Source organism: Anas acuta, chromosome 20, assembly GCF_963932015.1.
Source record: "Anas acuta chromosome 20, bAnaAcu1.1, whole genome shotgun sequence".
Taxonomy (NCBI): Eukaryota; Metazoa; Chordata; class Aves; order Anseriformes; family Anatidae; genus Anas; species Anas acuta.
Window position 1 is genome coordinate 8,859,018 of NC_088998.1, and position 19,670 is coordinate 8,878,687.

The 19,670-nt window shown below is 60.6% G+C and overlaps 1 protein-coding gene across 2 annotated transcripts in view; it reads left to right on the top strand.

The window, feature by feature from the left end:
- The first annotated feature begins 2,069 nt into the window (after nt 1–2,069).
- The window catches only part of NOTCH1 (notch receptor 1), a 38,843-nt gene continuing 21,242 nt past the window's right edge, over nt 2,070–19,670 (top strand). For both annotated transcript variants that reach the window (XM_068656666.1, XM_068656667.1), the window contains exons 1-4: nt 2,070–2,357; nt 3,915–3,996; nt 17,757–18,019; nt 18,317–18,655. In XM_068656666.1, the coding sequence (XP_068512767.1) occupies nt 2,300–2,357; nt 3,915–3,996; nt 17,757–18,019; nt 18,317–18,655 (742 nt within the window). In that variant the 5' untranslated portion in view covers nt 2,070–2,299. The remainder of the gene's footprint in view (nt 2,358–3,914; nt 3,997–17,756; nt 18,020–18,316; nt 18,656–19,670) is intronic.

Below are 19,670 nucleotides of genomic sequence, written 5' to 3' on the forward strand. Positions count from 1 at the left end.
GCTGTTTGCTCTTGGGACACCACAACGGCCTGGCCTTGCCCGTGTTGCTGCAGCAGTGGAATGAAGCACGGGGCATGGTCCTGGGGGTGATTTCACATTTCACACGGTGGCTCGAGCTCCCGGTGTCACCCAAAACCCCAGGTGGCCCCGTGCTCCCCCTGCCCGGAGCAGGGCCCAGCAGCGCCCAGCCCGATCTCAAGCAAAAGGCAGGGAAAGGAGGGGAAAGAGCAGCGCGAGGAACGCTGCAGGGCTCGCGGCTTTGATCTAATGAGCAGACTCTGCCCTTCGGTTTGTTTAATTGTTTCACACTTGCTCTGGAAATAATTTACAACAGGAAGCGGTGGGATAACACCAGGCCTGGCATGGGACGGGATGAGCCCGGGGGCTGGCGGAGCGCTGCCCCACGAGGAGAGGCACAGCTGAGGGTGTCCCCCCCCCTCATTAACCCGCTGCCGACCCTCGCGCTTCTTCCTCTTTCCCATGCCTGGAGCCTCAGGGCAGGCAGCCCCGCACGGCCCCGCAGCTTTTAGGGCTGTAAAAGAGCCGCCCCATGGCCTCCCACAGCCACAGCTCGGGTATGAGGCCGAGGAGAGCAGGGCCAGAACAGGGATTTAGGCACCTGGATCCCCGTGGGATTTAATACTCCCAAAATATTTCTGCTCCCAGTGTTTACCCACCCAGTGAATGCCACAGTGTGGGGAGTGGTGCTGTGGAGAGGGGGACCCCAAACCCCACAAGGACACGGCACACGTTGGCACCCCCCCCCACAGGCTGTTCCTGGAGGTGGGTGCAAGCGCTGAGCCCCCCCCCCCCGGCCTCCCCCGCAGGACGACACATGAAAATGGGAGATTTAAGTGCTGGGGCCTGCGTTTGGGTTGCCGAGCTCGCGGCCTGGTTTCAATTTGCTGGAAGTGCCGGGGCGCGGTGGGAACCGCGTGCGCTGCAGGGGGTGACCCCGCGGGGGGGGGAGCAGGCCCTGCAGCCACCCCGTGGGGGTGGTGGCAGCACCCGCTGCTGTCCCCAAGCCCAGGACGTGGCTGGGTTTTGGTTGGGACATCCCCATGCTCCCACCCCATGGGGCAGCTCCGCATGCAGGGCTCAAGCCCAGCGGAGCAATAGGGGGGACGGGGGGGGGCACTGGGTTGAGGGCGCAGGAAGCCTGCACACGTGGGGGATTTGTGGGGCTGTCTCGCAGGTTTGGCTTCTCTGCCGCCCCTAATTTATTTGTTGGTGTGGCACATGGGGCTGCCAGTTCATTAATTGGTGGCCTAATCAACAAAATTGCCCCAGTCCATGGGTAGCTGTGTGCAGGTCAGGGGGGCACGGGTGGGAAACGTCCCCTTGGACCTGCACCCACCTGTGTAGGGTCGGAGCAGGGATGCCCCCCTCACCCTGCTCCCCTGGGCCTGAGACCCCCGGGGGACACTCAGCCCAAGCCCCGTGCAGGCGGGGGGGCACAGCCTGGGGCCTCCTGTGGGCTCTGGGCGGGGGCTGCGAGCCCTGGGGGGCTGGGGGGGCTGCAACTGGGGGTGAGCGGGGGGGTCCAGAGGTTGTTTAAGGGCCTGTGGGGGGGCTGCATGAGGAGGGCTGAATGGGGGTGAGGGGCTGCATTGGGATGGGGGCTGCATAGGGGTGTCCAGGGGTTGTTTAAGGGCCTGTGGGGGGGCTGCACTAGTGCTGGGAGGGGGCTGCATGGGGCCTGAGAGGAGTTGCATGGCTGGGGGGCTGCACAGGGGTGCCCGGAGGTTGTTTAAAGACCCGGGAGGGGGCTGCATAGAAGGGGGGCACACAGAGAGGCTGCCCGGGGGGGCGCTCCACGAGGTGTGGGGGCAGCACAGGGATACCCCAACCAACCCCAAACCCCCCCCCCTCCGGCACCCCAATCTCCGCGCAGCCCCCTCCCAGCTCCGTGCCCCCCACACCCCTCGAGGGGCCGGGCAGGGAGGGGCGGCCCTTACCGTCCCCCCCCACCATCCCCAGGCGGCCGAGCCGAGCCGTGCCGAGCCCGGCCCGCCCCACACCGTCCCGTCCCGCCCCCCCCCCCCCTCCTTCTCCGCCCTCCGCCCGGCCCGGCCCGGCCCGCCGGGGGCTGAGCAGCCGCGGGAGGCGCCGGAGCTCGGAGAGGTTTTGCTGGGCGCTGGGGCGCGCTGTGTGTCTGAGGCTCCTTGGAGGAACCGGCCCGGCTCGGTTCGGCTCGTTTCGGCCCGGTTCAGCCCGGTCGGTGTCCCTCAGACCCCCCCCCCACAACCCCCCCACCCCGTCGGATCTATGCGGCTGTGAGCGGTGGGAGCGGAGAGGGATGAAGCGGCTCCTGGCCACCGGGCTCCTGCTGGCCCTGCTGCCCGCCCCGACGCGAGGTGAGGGCCGGGGGGAGGAAGGTCGCCCCATGAAACCCCCCCCTCCGGGGTGAGGGCATCCGAGGGGGGCAGCGAGGCTCAGAGCCGTCGGGGGAAGCGGGGGTGAACGGAACCGTGCTGGGGGGGGGGGGGTCCCGGAGGAGGGAGCGGAGCTCGGGGCCGTCGGGGGGGGGGGGAGCGGAGCTCGGGGCAGGGGGCACCGCGAGGAGCGGGGCCGTCGGGGGGAGCCGGAGCTCGGCGGAGCTGGGGGGGGGACGGGGACGGAGCTCGGGGCCGGGGGGAGCCGGAGCTCGGAGCTCGGAGCCCGGAGCCGTCGGGGGGAGCCGGAGCTCGGGGTCGGGGGGCAGCGGGGCTCGGGACCGTCGGGGGGAGCCGGAGCTCGGTGCTGCCCGGGGGGGGTGGGGGGGGGAACCAAGAGCTCGGGACGGGGCTGGGCTCCGCAGAGGTGCGCTCAGCCTGTTTGTTCCGCGAGAGTTTTTTGACCGTTTTGCAATTTTTTTTTTTTCTTTCTCTCGGTTTCCTGTTTCTTGAAAGTCAGCCGGGTGCCCCTCAGGGCCTCCCCCACCCTCCCCCCTTTTTCTCCCTTCCCCTCCCCTCGGCGTCGGCTCCGGGTGTTTGGCCGCAAAAAAAAAAAAAAAAGAAAAAAAGTGCAGAGCGACCGTCGGGGGGCGGCTGGCCCCGCGGGGTGGAAGCAGGGTGGGACGGGGGGGGGCACAGCCCGTCCTGTCCCGTCCCTACACGGCTTGGGGGGGCCCTACAGAGCCCCTGGGGAGCAGCACAAAACCCCACCGGAGCTGGGGGGGGGGGGGGGGGGGAGCCGGGAGCTTTTGGGGGAACGCAATCAGTGGGGACACCCCGACGGGGGTCCCGCTGGAGACCCCATCCCAGTGCCTGCCCCCCTCCGGGGTGAAGTTTGTAGGGGCACGGGGTGCACCCCCAGCTCCCTGCTGCGTCCCTAAAGCAGGGCCCGGGGGGGGGGGGACACCGGGGAGGGAGCCCCCAGGGTGTGGGGTGGCCCCGAGCTGGCAGCGCCTCAGGTTTGGGGCCACTCAAGGAGAATTTGGGTTCGCTGCGAGGCTGTGCTTGCTCGGGGTGAAACTGCGAGGGCTGCACAGGAGCGTGTGGGGTCGGGGCCCGTGAGGAGCTGGCGGGGACAGAGAAGGGGAAGAGCGAGCCCGGGGTGGAAATCGGAAGCGATTCTGGTACTTCTCAGCGAGTTGCTGTGGTAACTGCGCAGAACTCGGCCTCCGAGGGCCAGACAATGAAACCTTGACTCAGAGCGGGGTTGCGAGGAGCCACTCATTTCGCGACCGAGCTGCTGGTAACTCGCGGGCCCTCGGGCGGGATGGTTTTTCCCAAATGGCGTTGGTTGCTCAGGGCCCGAAACGCTGCTTTGAGGGCAGCGCCTCCCCGCCAGCACCCCCCGAGGATGTTTTTAGGCCAACTTTTCCCATATTGGGACCACACGGACCCTCCGTCACCCCTTGGTGTGGATATAAACCCCCAGGGGGGGTGCCGGGGCCTGCGCTGTGCCTAACGCTGTGCTTCTGTCCGCAGGTGTGCGATGCACGCAGCCGGCCGAGTCCTGCCTCAACGGGGGCAAGTGCGAGACTTTGCTCAATGGGACGGAGGTGTGCCAGTAAGTATTGGAGGAGCCCGAGGATTTTCCATCTCCCTCGACCGAAGCGCTGCCACGCGTGTTGACTTTGCTTTGAAGGCCCTGGATTTAATAGGGCCGCATGCGTTGTCTTTCCTGGAGTGGCAAGAATAACCTGCTTGTGTAGGAGTCGCCGCGAGTTTGGCAGGATCGGTCTTTGTTCCTAGCTGGGTGGAAAAACATGGGCAAAGGGCCATGTTTGGCTGGTGTGAACCTATGCGGGCTGCCCTGCTGATGGAGCAGGAGGTAGGGCCAGCCCGCGGCGCTCGCGGGCCTGGCAGGAGGGGAGGGAGGCTGCCTGCCTCCCAGCTACTGCCCCCGGTCCCCAAAACCTTGCCCTTCATTCCCCGGCACCCTGGTAGCCGTGGTTTCCAGTACATCTCCAAAAATGTTGAAGAGAAGTTGATGTTGCATGGCTCGGGCTGCCCCACGGATGTCCGTGTGTCTGTGGGGCAGGTGCCAGAGCGGGGCCGTGTTCTCCTGCGGCCCCACGGTGTCGTGGCACCGTCCAGCCCGGCATTACCCCACGGGTCCTGGCACGCGGGCAGGAACCTTCTCCAAACTGATTGTGGGGAAACGGATGTGAGAAGCGTTGGGACTCTTTGAAGGACCAACCGACCCACCGCAGCGATGGCCGATTCACTCCAGGCTCCCAGGGAACAATAAGCAAGAGAAATGAATAAGGCTGCAGCTCCCTTTTTAAAAGTATTCCATAAAAGAAATCTGAATGGGCAAGGCTCTGTTTTCCGGCCAGATTTCCCCTCTGCCTGTTAAACACGGGCTGAGCTGAGAGCGGGCAGGGAGACGTTCCCACCCACCCCAAATTTCCCAATAGGAAGCTCTCGGCGGAGGAACCCGAAGGCATTTCCAATCCCGACCTGTTGAATGGCAGTGTTCCTTGACAATGTGTGTTGCTTTTTTGCAAATCTGCCCGGGTGCCGTTACTCTGCCCAGTAGCCGGGCACCTCCCGCCCCCTTCTCCAAGCTGAGCCCCCCAACCCTTTGGTGAAAATAAATCAGCAAATCAATCAGGCACATGAGCAATTTAATGGACAAAGGCTGGGTCCTTTTGTGAGCCACTAATGAATGCACGCCACTTTTTTTTGCACAGAAGCCCTTACCAACGCTTGACGCTCTAAATCTTGTTTTCTTTCATTCAAAGAGCGACAGCTGGGATTCGGTCGAAATTCGGCAGCTATTGTTAAGGGAGGCAGATTAATGCTGTGTGACTAATCATGTATGGCTTCCCAGAATGCCCAACCCTCCACCCCCTCCCCAACCTTACACCCCTCCTTTTCCTTGTGGTCATTCTTTCCTTTTTTTCTTAAGTCTCTGCAACTCCTGATTTACATTTCATGTGCAGATGGTGATGGAATCTAATTAGATCTGATGTGTGCAAGCTCTATTTGGAGGAGAAGCCTCCAAAGTAGGCTTGGGTTGCTGGTGTGGCTTTTTTTTTTTCTTTTGGGTTTCTTTTTAAGAGAAAAAGTTAAGTTTACAGAACTTCATTGCTAGCTGTGAACAACCGCCTCTCCCTCGGCTGCAGACACCAGGATGGCTTCGCGAGTAGGTGCGAGTTATTCCTGCAGGAAGCTGAGGGTGTGCTCTCGGCGTGGTGCAGCCCTCATGCCATGCCGTGGCAACTCGTGGGCGACGGAGGCAGCTTGAGAGGTGCTGGCAGACCGGACCAGATGCAACTTTCCAAGGTGTCTGATAGCAGCTTGCAAAATCCCGCTTTTCACTTGCCTGAATCTCTCTTTACGAGGAGTTCTGCTTCCAAGCTTCTTAAACAAAGCGGAGCCAAGAGCACAGATACCAGACGCAGAAAAGCTGGCACTGCCCTTTGGCGCCTGCGTGAAATGCACCATTTTGGCTGCTGGCCACATCTCCGCTCGGCCTGGCACTTAACAAAGTTTGGCCATAAAGCCCCATTGTGCTGTCCCCACAAATCCAATTAGAAAAAGTGGAGTGAAATAAATAGCGGACGAGGGAGACGCTCCTCGAGTGGACGAGCGCCCCGGCGCTTGTCGCGGCGGAGAGCTGGCCGGGTTACTTGAAGACGACTCTGATAACTCCAAACCTCGGTTATCAGCTCTGCGGCGGAAAGGAAGTCACCGGTGTGAAACGAGGAGCTTTCTCAGCCTTTATTATTTTACAGTGGTAGTTTGTAAAGCCCCAGGTGCCTTATCTTGCTTGTCCCCTTGCCAGGCAGTCAGGGGCACACAGAGCTTTAATTGAACGCGGAGGACCGAGCATTTGATCGGCTGGAGGGCTCGCGGTCTAATGAAGCCGCCTTTGGAGTTGCTTTCCACCTTGGCAGGGGCAGCGGGCTCTGCCAAGGCTGTAAGAGCGGTGGCAAAGCTTCGTGTCCCACGCGTGGCACTGGCACAGACCTGTAGCTCTTCAAGGTCTGCCTTAGGGCCAGCCGGGGCCAGGGATTGTGGCTGGCGGCTGCGGTGTTTGAAGTGTGGTTTCGCGGTGCTGGCGAGCTGTGGCTTTCCAAAAAGGCGCTCGCCTTCGACTGAGGCATTTTCCCAGGCGAAATGAGAAGGTTTTCCAAAAAAAAAAATCGTTCCGACTCCTAGTGGTAGCTCCTAATTAGACTGCTGGAGAACTGTGTTTTTGACTGGCATCCCTGCAAATGAGCAGGGCTCGTTTTAGATTGCTGTGCCATGTGACTTTTATTCCCAGGACCTCCCTTGCTCCACTAGTTAAAAGCAGATGGCATGGAAGGGGGCTGAATTTCAAACCCTGCTCCACCAGCCTTTCCCTGTTAAAGTCGGAGGAGCTGCGTCTGGGTTGTCATGCTCTCGCCCGGAGAAGCAAAATAGTCTGCAACGGAAAAGAATAAGTTAAATTAATCACTAGGTTTGCACTGAAAAGGGGGAAAAGTCAGTTTGCTAAAGTACTTCCTCTGTTTATGAATCAGCGTAGAGCTGTAGTGCAGTCGGGGAGATGGGTCCTGAGCCGTGCCCACTGCACCCCCAGCTTCCAGGGCCGTTGGACCAGGGCTGGTTGCGCTTGGAAGAAGCTTTCAGAGAGGGCCCACAGCAGCCAGAAGTGATTATTTTAGCTCAAAACTCTTTCTGGAGACAACCAGGAAGGCAGAGGAGTGATCTGAGTCCTGCGGCTCTCTGTGCCCTTCAAGTTATTCAACTGCTCAGTCATTGTTATCTCGTTGTAAAGGGCGGAAGTTTCCTTCTGGTTTGATTTTTTTTTTTTTTTCTCATGTGCTTTACCCCAACGTTATTTCCATGAAATAATAACAAAGCAAAAATGCAGTCTCCGTGCTGGAGAGGAAGAGGGTGGAGTGTTGAACAATCGAGCAGAGGAAGCTCTTAAAGAAGTAGCCGAGCGGTGATTCAGCCATGTTGAGCACTCTCGATGGCTGTTTCAAGTCTGATCTCATGCTCGGAAAAGAACAAGGTGGAAATGGGTAAGAGGGGAGATTAAAAACACAAAAGCGTCACCTGTTGCAGATTCCAGTGGAAGAGAAACTGAGCCGAGCAGCTCAGCTGGTGAGGTCACTGGGCCAGCAGGGACATTGTGCGGCTCTTTTCCAGAAGAATCTCGTTCCCTCCCTCCTCGCCGCCGTGGTTATCGGTTGACTCAGGTGGTCTCGCTGCCTGCTGATAACTCGCCTTGGGACTTTACCGTCTGGACTGAGTGTTTTCTTATTTTTTCTCGTGGCTTGGATACCTGTGATGGATTTTTCTGGGCCAGAGGGGTTGCCTTGCATTTGGGCAGGGGTCGTGCGCCAGAGGAGATGTCTTGGTAGGGCCCCCAGCAGTGCCTGAGATGAAGATGCTCAGGGGCTCCCCAGGATCCAGATGGGATGAGATCTTCACACCGGCGTGGTCCCCTTGTGGTCACAAACCACAAATTTGTTCCAGCTGGTGCTACACGCCCTGGCCTCACCTCCAGGGCTGTTACGGGTTGTTGTATGTAGCATGCAGGTGACACGTAGAAGTGACTGAAGGACCAAGCTACTCACCAATTAAGGGCTTGGATAACATAATCAGGAGGCAGTTAGCAAGTTTTAAAATAACATTGTTTGGAAATTAACTTGCTCTTTCCAGGCCCGGAGGTGGGGTGACCCTCGTTTTCCTCATGTTTCTTGGTGTCCTGAGTGGTAACTGCGTGTGTACATGAGGGGAATGTGAAATTTATAGAGCATCAGGGTTTTTAACGAGGGTTTAGCCTCGGGGTGCAGTTACCACCAGCTGGTGAGCTCTGGATCTGGATGGAGAGCTCTCTGTGGTTAACGTGTCTCCAAACACCGGGGTTTCAGAGCATGTGGGTATGGAGCAGAAGAGCTTAGGATGTGCCTTAGAAGTCCCAGGAGACCTGCAGAGGGGTCTCGGTTGCGTCCTGCCTCCAGCAGGGGCCAACCAGCCCCCTCGCAGCCTTTGCTGGGGTTTGGCTGCTCCTCTTGGTGCCGCAGGTGCAGTTTGGGGTGTGCTGGGATCGGGGTTAGATCCCAGTGGGTATTGGCAGCAGTGGGTCTGTGTTACCCCATTCCCAAGGCCCCCCAGCCGTGGGCACTGTGTTGGGTCCTCACCAGGACTGAGCTCATCTCTGTCCTGGGGCAGGGCTGCTGCAGTTTGCACTGGCCAAAGGTGCTGGCAAGCAGCATGGGGTGTAGGTGGCTGCAGTGCTGCTCCTGGTGCCCATTTACATGTGCACACCTCGCCTGGGCTCTGCTCTCCTGTAAAGGTGCACGGCAGCAGCTGGACCCATGGCAGGGTCTCCATTGACAGCTCCAGGACGTGTCCAGCAGCTGGGCTCACCCTGTAGGATTTCCTCTCAAGTGAGTGCTGCTGCGTGCCTCAGTTTCCCCCATTTGCTCCTGCCTATCTGAGCAGCAAGACCCATCTCTGTGCACAACGCATCCCAGCAGGTAGCAGAGGTGAATTGGGCACCCGAGGTGCTCAGCAGGAGTGATGCAGGATCACAACCACGACCAAAACCCCTGCCTGGGGCTCGGGGGGGCTCCCCATGACCCCACAGCATCCTGCACGGGTTCGTGCAGTGCTCACAGCCCCCCCGGCACACTCGTGTGTCTGGGCACCGCTGCTGGGAGCATCGCGGCGGCTCAGGGCCGGGTCGCACAGCACCAGCACCTACTTCAAGCTCTCACCCGTCACGTCCTCCCCTTCCCCCACAGCAGCCTGGAGTTAATATTGGAAAAGTCGGTTAAACAGTTAATGTTTAGGCCGTGGTTATTAGGCTCTTGCACATTTCGAGCGAAGGGAGCGGAGTTGCATTTTAATGGGAAACTTTCACGCTCAGTCAAGTTGCAAAAATTTATTTGCGCCCAAGTCATTTTCTTTTAACAAGTTTTCGCCCTAATTCCCTTCCCCAAAATCTGAATTTAATGGTATTTATATGGGAAATGGATTTATTAAGTTTTAATGACGCTATAACGTCGCCCTTACTTAATAGACGGGGCTTGCTGCGGGCGAGCGGCCAGGTGGCGGTGGGCTGGGAGCCGGGAGGAGCGCGGGGCTGCAGAGCCTCCGGCTTTGGGCTTGGTAAAAAGTCACTGTGGCCACGGGCAGCGGTGCCAGGCTCCTTTTGGGCCACCGGGGCTGTGTAGGATCAGGCCCAAGCTGTTGCCTGGGCTGGAGCTGCAGGGCTGAGCCTTGCCAGCTCCTTGGTGCCTGGTGCGCCGTGGTGCTCCATAACCACCTGTGGCTGTTCCTGAGGGAGAAACAGGAGGGCAGGGGGGCTCGGTGCTTCCCCGACCGCTCTGTCCCTTGCCAGGAGATGCTGGCAGGGCGATGGGGACCTCCTGGAGTTTATGTTCCCCGCTGGCATTGCTGTGCATGAGTTGGGAGTTCCTGGAGGTGATTGATGTCAAGGTGGGAATCACCAGCTGGCGGCTGTGTGAGTCCGCTCTGCTGCATCACTCCTGCCTGGCTGGTGCATCCTTCATGGAGAAACCCCAAAAAAGCCCCTCCTGAAGATATTTGTGGGCAGCTAAAGTGCTGAACTGGGCCAGTGGAGGAACGTGGCTGCCAACAGAGGCATGCCCAGCACTGCCGGCTCGCGCCCCTCGGCACCGAGAGCCCCGCGCACCGGGGCGGGCTGGGAGAGTGACCCTGCGGGGGGACGGCCCGCGAGCAGGGGGGCCTTTCCCCGGCCCCCAGCCCCTATTAAAATGTTAGACACAGGCCTGGGAGTCAAAAGGCAGGGCGACAGACGGCCCTTTCACAGGGCCTGCTGCTCCTCATGAAAGGGGGTTTCTAGGGGACGCTGGGCAGGAATGCGGGCGCCGGCCGGAGGGCAGCGCCGCCCCTATTGTCCCCCGGGCTCAATGGGGCTTCATGTTGACACAGGGATTTCTGCCGGCAAAAGGTGTCGGAGGCAGCTCCTTCCCTCCCTCCCTGCTGTTTCCTTGGTTCAACTCGGCAGTGGCAGCGATGCCGGGCTGGGGGAATGCCCGTCTGCTCGGGCGGGCTTCAAGCCTCTGCAGTGTCCCTTCAAGGGGCAAGGGGTTTGCTGCTGCTGAGTGTTTTAGGGAGTTTTGCTGAGTGTTTTAGGGAGTTTTGCTGAGTGTTTTAGGGAGTTTTGCTGAGTGTTTTAGGGAGTCTTGCTCGCAGAGAGAAAGCAGTGTGAGTTTGGAGACGGGCTGGACCCATCACTGTCCGGCCATCCTCCTCTTTGCCTCCTGTCTGTCTGTCTGCTCCACCTCACCAAAGCAGCTCCAGCACCATGGCTTTGGCTTTCGGCGGGGTTTTGGGCTGTAGGGGCACTGCTGGGCTCTGTAAAACCCCCTCCTCTCCCCCTATTTATAAATATCAGAGCTAAATATAGGTTGTTTAAACTGGCGGTAGCTGTTCAGATCCTAATCGCAGGTTTTTATTTCCAGGATCAGAGGAGCGGGACGGAGGGCTCGCGTGTGTTCCTGGGGGAGTTCTCCATATACGGGGATCGGGCAGCTCAGTGTTTAGCCAAAACTTGGCTGGGGAGGGGAAACAAAAAAGAAAAAAAAAAAAAGGAAAAGAGTTTGTTCATCATTGCTGAGCACGGTGGTGACACCGGCACTGCCACGTGTGTGTGCCAGGGCTTTCAGCTCCCCAAGGGACAGGGGATGTAGGGTGGCCTAGGGCTCGGGGATGCCCCAGAGATGTGGGGATCCCAAATCCCCCAGTTCAGCCTTTTCTCTCTGCTGGGTTAAAGGATAAAGCGTTTTCTATAGGGCTGTGTTTCCCCGGGGTGCCTCCAGCACCGGCTGTGGGAGCGTTTCCTCCCGGATCACCCTGGTGAAGCAGCTCCACGATGTCCAGGAGCTGCACGTTGCCACCAGCACGGACCGAGGCGAGCAGGTTGCTGCGGTGCAGCCCCACAAACAATAGGGCTGTGCGGCTTCAGAGGATATAAAAAGCATCAGCTGGGGAAAAAAAAACCACAACAACGTTCCTAGTACCCATTGTTGAGGGTGGGAATGAAGCGAGTTTTGTCTTGGTCTCTTCCTTGGCCATCTTTCATGTGCATTGTGAATGAAGCTCCATTGAAAAGCTCCTTCCCAGGTAGCTCACCGCTCGGGGTGAATAGCCCGGCCACTTTGCTTAGTAATGGGATTATATTGTTTTTCATTACAATGGGAACTTGGATTCCCAAACTGTCCTGACTAATGTCTGCTGAAGAAACAAAGCCATATGATTTTTTTTTTTTTCTTCCCTCCGTGCTGGTAGGAGGAAGAGCGGCTGGAGCACGTCTCTCCCCGCTCCTGTCCGTGAGCGCATCCAGCTTTGGGAATTCCTTGAGTTTCTCTCCAGATGAAAGTCTGGGTCTTAAAATCCCAATTAGATGGCTTGGGCTAGGTCAAAAATGAACTGGAACAAAAAAAAAAAAAAAAAAAAGAACACACATCAAAGAGTTTGGATTGCAGCGTGCTTTTTTTTAATTAAACGAGACCGTAGATCGGCTCTTGCTTTATTAACCTGGTGTCACTCGAAGGAACCCGCTGCTTTGCCAACCACCCTCCCGATGTGAAACTCGGTGTTTTTTTCCCAGGCTGGTGTCCCGGCGTGTTTAATAAAGCAAGACCTGGACGGGACTTTGGAAAGAAACCGCCGGTTCAGCCCAGCGCTGCTTTTCGGTGCCGCGGCGGGCGAGGAGGAGCCGGGCAGCTCTGCCCTGGCTCTCCTGGGAGCACGGCGCAGCCTTTGCTTCCCTCCCGGGTGCCTGTGCCAGGAACCACAGGGCGAGCTGCAGGAGAGGGTGGCAAAAAAGGAGCCTCCTCCACGCTGCCGAGAGCTCGGTGCAGCAGCCGTGCTGTTCCCCATCTCCCTGCGCCCATCTCCTGCCAGCCGCGCGGTGCCACAGGTCCCCCAGCCACGCAGCAGTGCCAGGGGAGCAGCTGAGGGTGAGGTGGGAGCTGACGAGGATTGTGGAGCTCTGCTTTGCCAGCGGGAGAGGTTTTCCTTCTCCTCGCCCTGCGGGGAGCTCGGCGGGGTGTTCCTGAGGGTGAGGTTTCTGGGGAGCTGGTCCTGTGGCCGGTTGCATGCCCGCACGGCCCCTGGTGATGCTCTGTGCCAGAGGGGCTGCTAGGGAAGGAGGAGGATTTTCTCCTCCAGCCAGTAGCATGAAAATAAAATGGGGAGAAAGGTGGAAACGCATCCCGTCCCTCTGTGGCACGGTGACCTGTCCCCTCGAGCAGCAGCTCGGCTGGGAGCTTTTGGGGATGAGGGTCCCCGGTGCTGGCAGCAGCTCTCGGGGCGAGGGCTGTGACTTGGGGAGCAGTCGGGGAGCTGCTTCCAGGCTGCGCCGGGTGAGAAAACACTGGCACAACTGGAAAAGTGGCTCCTCTGTGGCTGGCGGGGCAGAAGAGGCTTAGCACACAGGGCCTGTGCCCGCCGGGTTTGCTCCGTTTGCATATGGGAACGCTCAGCAGCAGGCGGCCGTGCTTCACGGTCCCTCGATGGGGACCCTCGGCACCACGCGAGGTCCTGGTGCTGGTTTCTGGCCCCCTTCCCCCACAAGGCCACCCTTGGGTGCTCGCTGAAGCACTTCTGGGCTCTGCTGACCCTTCCCTGGAGGTGTTTCCATCCTGCTCAGCCCCAGCGGGGGCTCGCCCGGCCCCCTGAGCCCAATCGCCCCAAAACGGGGCTCGAGCAAAGACCCGAGCCGTCCCTCCTCGGCTTTCCCACGGTGCTTTCACCTTGGGGAAAACAACCGCAGCCGTTTATGCTTCCAGCAGATGAGGGTGAGGACGAGGTTACGCGATGGCAGCGCAGATAAGGGGCCGCCTGGACGCGGGGCCCCTCCGTCCCCTCCCTGCTGGGACGGGATGGGGACGCGTGGACAGCCCCTGTGTGTGTCCAGGGGCCGTGCTCTGCTTTCTTTTGTGCATTTTAAGCCTGAGGTGGGTTTTACCTCCAGCCTGGTCCCCGTCCTTGGGGGTGATGAGCACCCAGCACCTTTAACCCCCCCCTCAAGGCTCAGGGCAGCTCCGCGTGGGGCCGGCGCGTCCCGAATTTGAACAAAGCCGCGGGGAGCGCTGCGGCAGCGCCCGAGTGTCATCTGCGCCGGGGGTGGCAGATGGCAGCTTAGCGCGGAAAGGAAAACAGCAAAACCCCGTGAATTAGGCGGGGGTTAAAGGTCGCAGGAACATCTGCCTCGGGATGCTTTCAGTGCCCGCATTGCTGCGGAGGGAGCGCGCCGGGGACGGGACCTGTTGCTGGCGGGCCGGCGAAAAGCCCGCGCGCTGCGGACAAAGGGGGTGGCAGCAGGATGAGATGCACGAGGTTGGAGCCAGGAGGGGTGTCCCCAATTTATCCCGCCCCCCCAGCCCTGCTCTGGGAGCTCGGCGTGCTGCTCGCACCGCGGGGAGCAGCCTGGTGGTTTTTTTTTTTTGGAGCCCTGCTGGATCGCCGCAGCGTTTTGCCGTGGTTCGTGGCTCGCGGAGGATGTCCAGCAGACACAACAAACGCACGTGCCCGCGCCGAGCAGATCCCGATTTGGCCTGGGCTCGGCGCTGGGAGCGGGTTGGGAGTTTGGGGCCGCTTGTTCCCATTCCCAGGCCGTCCCAGGGGGGGTTGCTGTCTGCCCTTGGCCGAGGCCTTCTGCATCGCCTGCGGATCGTGCTGGAGATGTCTGGGTCGGGAGCTGTGCTGCCTCCACGCAGCAATCTGTGCTCGGGGATGGCGTGGAGCAGCCCAGCCTGGTGGGAATCCTCTGCCTCGACCCCAAAGCACAAAGTCCTGGTGCTGGGCAGGAGCTGCAGGCACTCGGGGGGTGTAAATCGGTGTGCTCGCGCCTGCAAGGAGCTCACTCAGCATCCCTGGGGATGGGGATGGATCACGGACATCCAGGAGGCTCCCGAGCCCCCACGGAGCTTGGCCAGGTTGCAGCCAGTTTCTGGTGGCCCTTCGGAGATGTTTTGATGCCGAAGCACCCGCCCCGTCCTCTGCCAACACTGAAATCTCTAATTAAAGCCTAGCTTTCATGTCTCTTATGCTAATTTCCAGAAGCTGCTTGGGGTTTGGACTGCGTAGCCCTTGCTTGGGAAATGCCAAAGGAAAAACCACGGGGTGAGCGCTCAGCCCGTGGGGCCGGCGGCACCCAGCGCCCGAGCGTGCACCGGCAGCGAGGAGATTTTTATTTTTTTTTTTGCAGAAAGCGAAGCTTTGCTCCCTGGGCAGGACTTCAGGAGAGGTTTTCAGCCCCTGAAGTAGGTGGAGGTGCGATGAGGTTTGCAGCCAGGCTGCGTGCCCGAGCGAGGCCGGGAGCTGGACCCGGCGCTGCTGACTCCGGGCTCCCCAAACCTGGGAGAGCTGAAAAGCAGCCGCTGGGTGCTCGCTGCCTGCATCTCCCAGGGTTTGATCTCGTGCTTTGCATGCACCGCCTGGATCCTGGCTTCAATCTGCAGCCAGGACTCTTTAAAGCGCTGTGGGCACTGAAATCCATCCCCAGCAGTGCTCTGCCCGGCCTCGCACCACACCTCGTACCAGACGTGCTGGAGCAGCACGACGTCTGTGTGACCTCCGTGGGGTGTGACGGGGACAGAGGTGGCTTTTGAGGGTGCCTGCGTTGTATTATTTCTTTAGGGCTGCTGTACCAGTGCCTCCCAGTGCCTGGAAATACTTCCCTTGCATGGAAGGGAAAGCTGATGCTCGGTATCCCGGTCTGCCCATCCTGGTTTCTCATGCCTGGCTGGAAGTTTTGACGCCTCTGGCTTGGTGGGAGCTGGTGCTGCTGTCAGGAGGGCCCTAAAAAAAGTCACACAGACGTGTGTGAGCATCTCAGTGCAGCGAGGCAGCGCTGCAAAAGGCCCCAAAGCTCCCTCCTGCCTCCAGGCAGGGGGCGGCTGCCTCCCCAGGTGAGTTCCTTGCGATCGCTAATTAACCTCCCTGCTAATCACCATCCTGCAGCTCCGCTTGGGATCTGCCCTGCTCCGGCTTCCCGGCGGCGAGCTCCCAACGCCTCTTGCCAGCGTTTGGAATTGGAAAAGATCCAAAACCTAATGGGGTGGGAGGGCTTCCCCCTCTGCACCGCACCGCGCCGCGCCGCGCACCCAGCCCCGGGCAGAGCATCGCTTCCCGCGCTGTCCCCGGGGCTCTTTGTCCGGCATCACTTTTCTTTTCCCTCGTTTTTTTATTTATTTTTTTATTTTTTTTACCCATCGGAGAACCTCGTGACGCTGCCTCCCCGGCCGCCAGCCGGCCGCGAGAGCGCCCGCAGGATTGTTTTAAGAAAAAAAGCGTGTGTGGTGCAGGGAGGCGGGGGGGGGCCCGCGGGGTGGTGGTGGTTGGGGGGGGGTTAACAGATGACTGCACACTTGAGCGCTGTGCCGGCGGCGTGCCTTCGCCTGGCCCCGCACAATGGGCCCCTCTCAGGCGGCTGCAGCCCCCGGCCCCTTCGCATTCCCCCGCGCGGGGCCGCGGCGCAGCCACCCAGAAGCGCCGGCGTCGCCCCACGGCCGCGGTGCCCCGGGCTCGGAGCCGCCGGCGAGCCGGGCACCGTCCGTCCGTCCGTCCGTCCGCGGGCGCCGGCAGCTGCTCTGCCTCATTAGGATGCACACCTGCTCCCCGCCGCCCTTTGTGTGCCGAGCAGATGCCCTGATTTATTATTGTCCGCATTTTCTTTTTCATTTGGCCCGGATAATGCCGTCTCATTAACTCAAAATGTCTCCGAATCCGGACAAATTCTCACACAATCCCCAACAATGAAATCAGAATTGGGTTAAAAAAAAAAAAAGTGAAAAAAAAAAGTAGGAGAGGAGAGGGGGAGCAGGGCAGGGACGTGGTCCTGCCTGTGGCACAGCGCGGCAGCTCCGGGGCTGGGGCTGGCTGGCGGGTGAGGGTTTTGGGGTCCTGGCTTTGGGGTCCTCGGGCTGTGGTTTTATCCAGGATGGTCTCTGGGGCCGTCTGACCCCAATGCGCCCCTGGGTGCGTTGTGCCTTGTGGACACAAGGTGCCACCAGCTCTGTGGCCAAGGGTGCAAGCACGCAGCAGGTGCCCAAGCCCCGTCCTGCCAAAACCCTGCCAGAGCAGCGCCTTCCCCAGGCATCAGCTGTCTTATTATTTGTTAGCCTTCGTTTATTTCTGCTCATGAGGTCCCTGATGGCAGCACGAGCACAGCAGCCCGGCGTGGGGCTGAGCGTGGCACCCTGGTGCAGGACAGGGCTGCGGCATCGCCTGGCTCCTGCCCTGCCCTCCCTGCACCAGCGCAGTTTCGGGAAGCGGTGTGCCACCAGCAGAGCTGCTCAGGGGAGAAACGAAACGAGTGGCAGCTCGCGTTGCAAACCCAAGAGGTTTTGTGCCAGGGAGGTGCCAAAGGGGCTCATTCCTGGGCTCTCCGTTCAATATTCGGCTCCGTCCTCCCCTGCCCAGAGCCAGGTCCCCCCCTGTGTGATCCCCTCCCGGCCCCACGTCCTGCCCAGCCTCTCCAGGCGGCGTGGAGCCACCGCTGCAGGGTTTGCCCTCGTGCCCCGCGTCCCCGTCCCTGCCTCGTGGCTGCTGGTGACAGATGGCTGAGCCGGTGGCCGTGGCGAGGGGCCTTTTCTCAGGGCCCCCATGCGGAGACGCGGGGCCGCCAGGAGCTTGGTGAGGGTTTAACTTGGGGGAAGACCTCAGCTGTGCCGAGCTGGGCCATGCCCCACCTGTTAGCAGCCGACGGCGAGCCCGCGGTTGTTTGGTTGTTGAATTTGGCTGATTTCTCGGGACTCAGGGAGGGTAAAACTGCAGGGACCCCCCCTTGCAGAGACAGGAGGCGATGCCGTCCTGCACCGCTCGGCCCCAGGGCTTCCCCCTGGGACAGATCTGGGGGTGTCTGCATGGAGGGGGGGACAGGGGTGGGTGCGGTGCTCCCGGTTCTGCCGTGCTCCAGCCGCAAGCGTGGGGTGAGCCGCCGCGTCCCCCCTTGGGCCCTGGTTTCCTCTTGGGCGAGGGGGGGGGGAGCGAAAAAAGCACTCAGCGCTGAAAAGCAGGATGTCGGCCCTGGAGACTGTGGTTTTGCAAGTCTGCGCAGGCCCCTTGATGGGGGAAGCCTTTGTTCCAGGCGCCTCTTTCATCTTCCTCTTCTCTCAAGGTGCAGCTCGGCCCGGAGCTGGCAGGGCAGAGCCTGCAAGCTCCCAAAGCAGCCGTGCTGCAACGCGGGGCCGGGCACGGGCAGCGTGCCCGCGTGGCGCACACACGCGCTCCCGAAACCGGTGCCGGTACCCAACCAAGGCACCCTGATCCCCCTGGGGTTGGGTCAAATCGATGACATCTTTTTATTTTTTTTTTCCCCAGGTGCAGGAGCACCCACGTGGGCGAGCGGTGCCAGCTGCCCAACCCCTGCCAGAGCTCCCCCTGCAAAAACTCCGGCACCTGCACCCCGGTGGTGCGCGGCGGCACCGCGGACTACACCTGCGCCTGCCGCCTGGGCTACACCGACGAGCTCTGCCTCACGCCCCGCGAGAACGCCTGCCTCAACAACCCCTGCCGCAACGGGGGAACCTGCGAGCTGCTGACCCTCAGCGAGTACAAGTGCCGCTGCCCACCGGGGTGGTCAGGTGAGGCCGCCGTGGGGAGCGGGGATGGATGTAACCTCGCTGGGGGTTGCTCCTGGAAAGCTGCCCCGGTGCTGGTTGATGCTTTCACCGGTGCTGCAGCTTTGGGAGAGGAGAGGGTTGGCAGTGCTGGGCGTGGAGGTGGCCGGTGAGCTGCAAAAATCCCACACTGGTGGGGGTTTTAAAAGGGTAAAGGTGGGGGGAGTTAATTGCACGCCCGATGAACACAGCGTGGTTGTGCGCCAAGAGCTGTGGTTTGCATCCTCACCCTCCTCTTCCTCCTTCTCCCTCCCTCCCCAGGTAAAAGCTGCCAGCAGGCCGACCCCTGCGCCTCCAACCCCTGTGCCAACGGGGGCCAGTGCGTCCCCTTCGAAGCCCACTACGTCTGCCGCTGCACGGCCGGCTTCCACGGCGCCAACTGCAAGCAGGACGTGAACGAGTGCAACATCTCGCCCCCCGTCTGCAAGAACGGCGGCAGCTGCACCAACGAGGTGGGCACCTACCAGTGCTCCTGCAAGCCCGCCTACACCGGCCAGAACTGCGAGCACCTCTACGTGCCCTGCAACCCCTCGCCCTGCCAGAACGGGGGGACGTGCCGCCAGACCGGGGACACCACCTACGACTGCACGTGTCTGCCAGGTAGGCGCCCGCTGGCTGCTCCCATAAAGAGGTGCTGGGGATGCAGGGGGCCGGGGACCCTTTTTGTAGCTTTTTTTCCACCCGGTTTGCTTCCTCGAGGACGTAGTGGCCCAGCTCTTTGCTCACGTCACAGCTCTGGGGAGTGACAAAACCAAGCGGCCGGAGCAGAGCCGCCCCGGGTGCGTTTGGGGAGATGCTGGGCAGCCGTGCCTCTAGCACAGAGGTCAGCCGGGGGCTTTTTATACTTGGTGATTCACTAAAATAGCTCTTCCCAAACAACTGCTTCAGCAGAGGCCCCTCTGCGGATGCTCATATTCCAGAATAAGAGTGCCTTTTTCCGTTTTAGCTTAATCCACTTCCAGAATGGAATAATTGTCCCGGAATAGCTCTTTTGGAAAGTTTCTGAGTGCAGGCGGGCTTGGGGAAGGGAGACCCTGCCCGTGCTCATTGCTGCTCCCTCTGGCAAGCTCGGTGCACGCAGGGCAGTGCGGTGCAGCCTGAGCTCAGCCTGAGCTTTGCTTGCCAGGAGGACAGAGCCATTTGTCACCCGAGCCAGCCCCACCAGCTGTGTCCTCTCCTGGGGAGAGATGCCCTGAGCAGCGGTGAGCTGCCTGGGAAGGTTCTCATGGGGTTGTTTTATCCCATAGCCCAGCAGGGGCAGGATGAGGGGTGAGCAGCTCCTCTGGTCTGCACCCCAGACGGTGCTCAGCATTCCCAGGGGAGCCCCATCCTCCCTCCTGCCCCACCACCATGGAGCATCCATGGGGAGCTCTGCACGGGGTGGGGACGGGGTGTCCCAGCTGGCAGAGATGTCCCCACGTCCCTGTCCCTGCCTCCTGCCAGCAGTGTGGGCTGCTGCTGGGGAGAGATGCAAGAGAGCAAGGTAGCACGAGGGAATCTCATCTTGGTCTTCCACAGACTCAGAACCCAGAGGCTCAATGCCCTTCCCAAGCTTCTGGCTGTTTTAACTGTTAAAGACACCCATGGCCCTGTCGGATTTTCTCCTTCCCCTCCA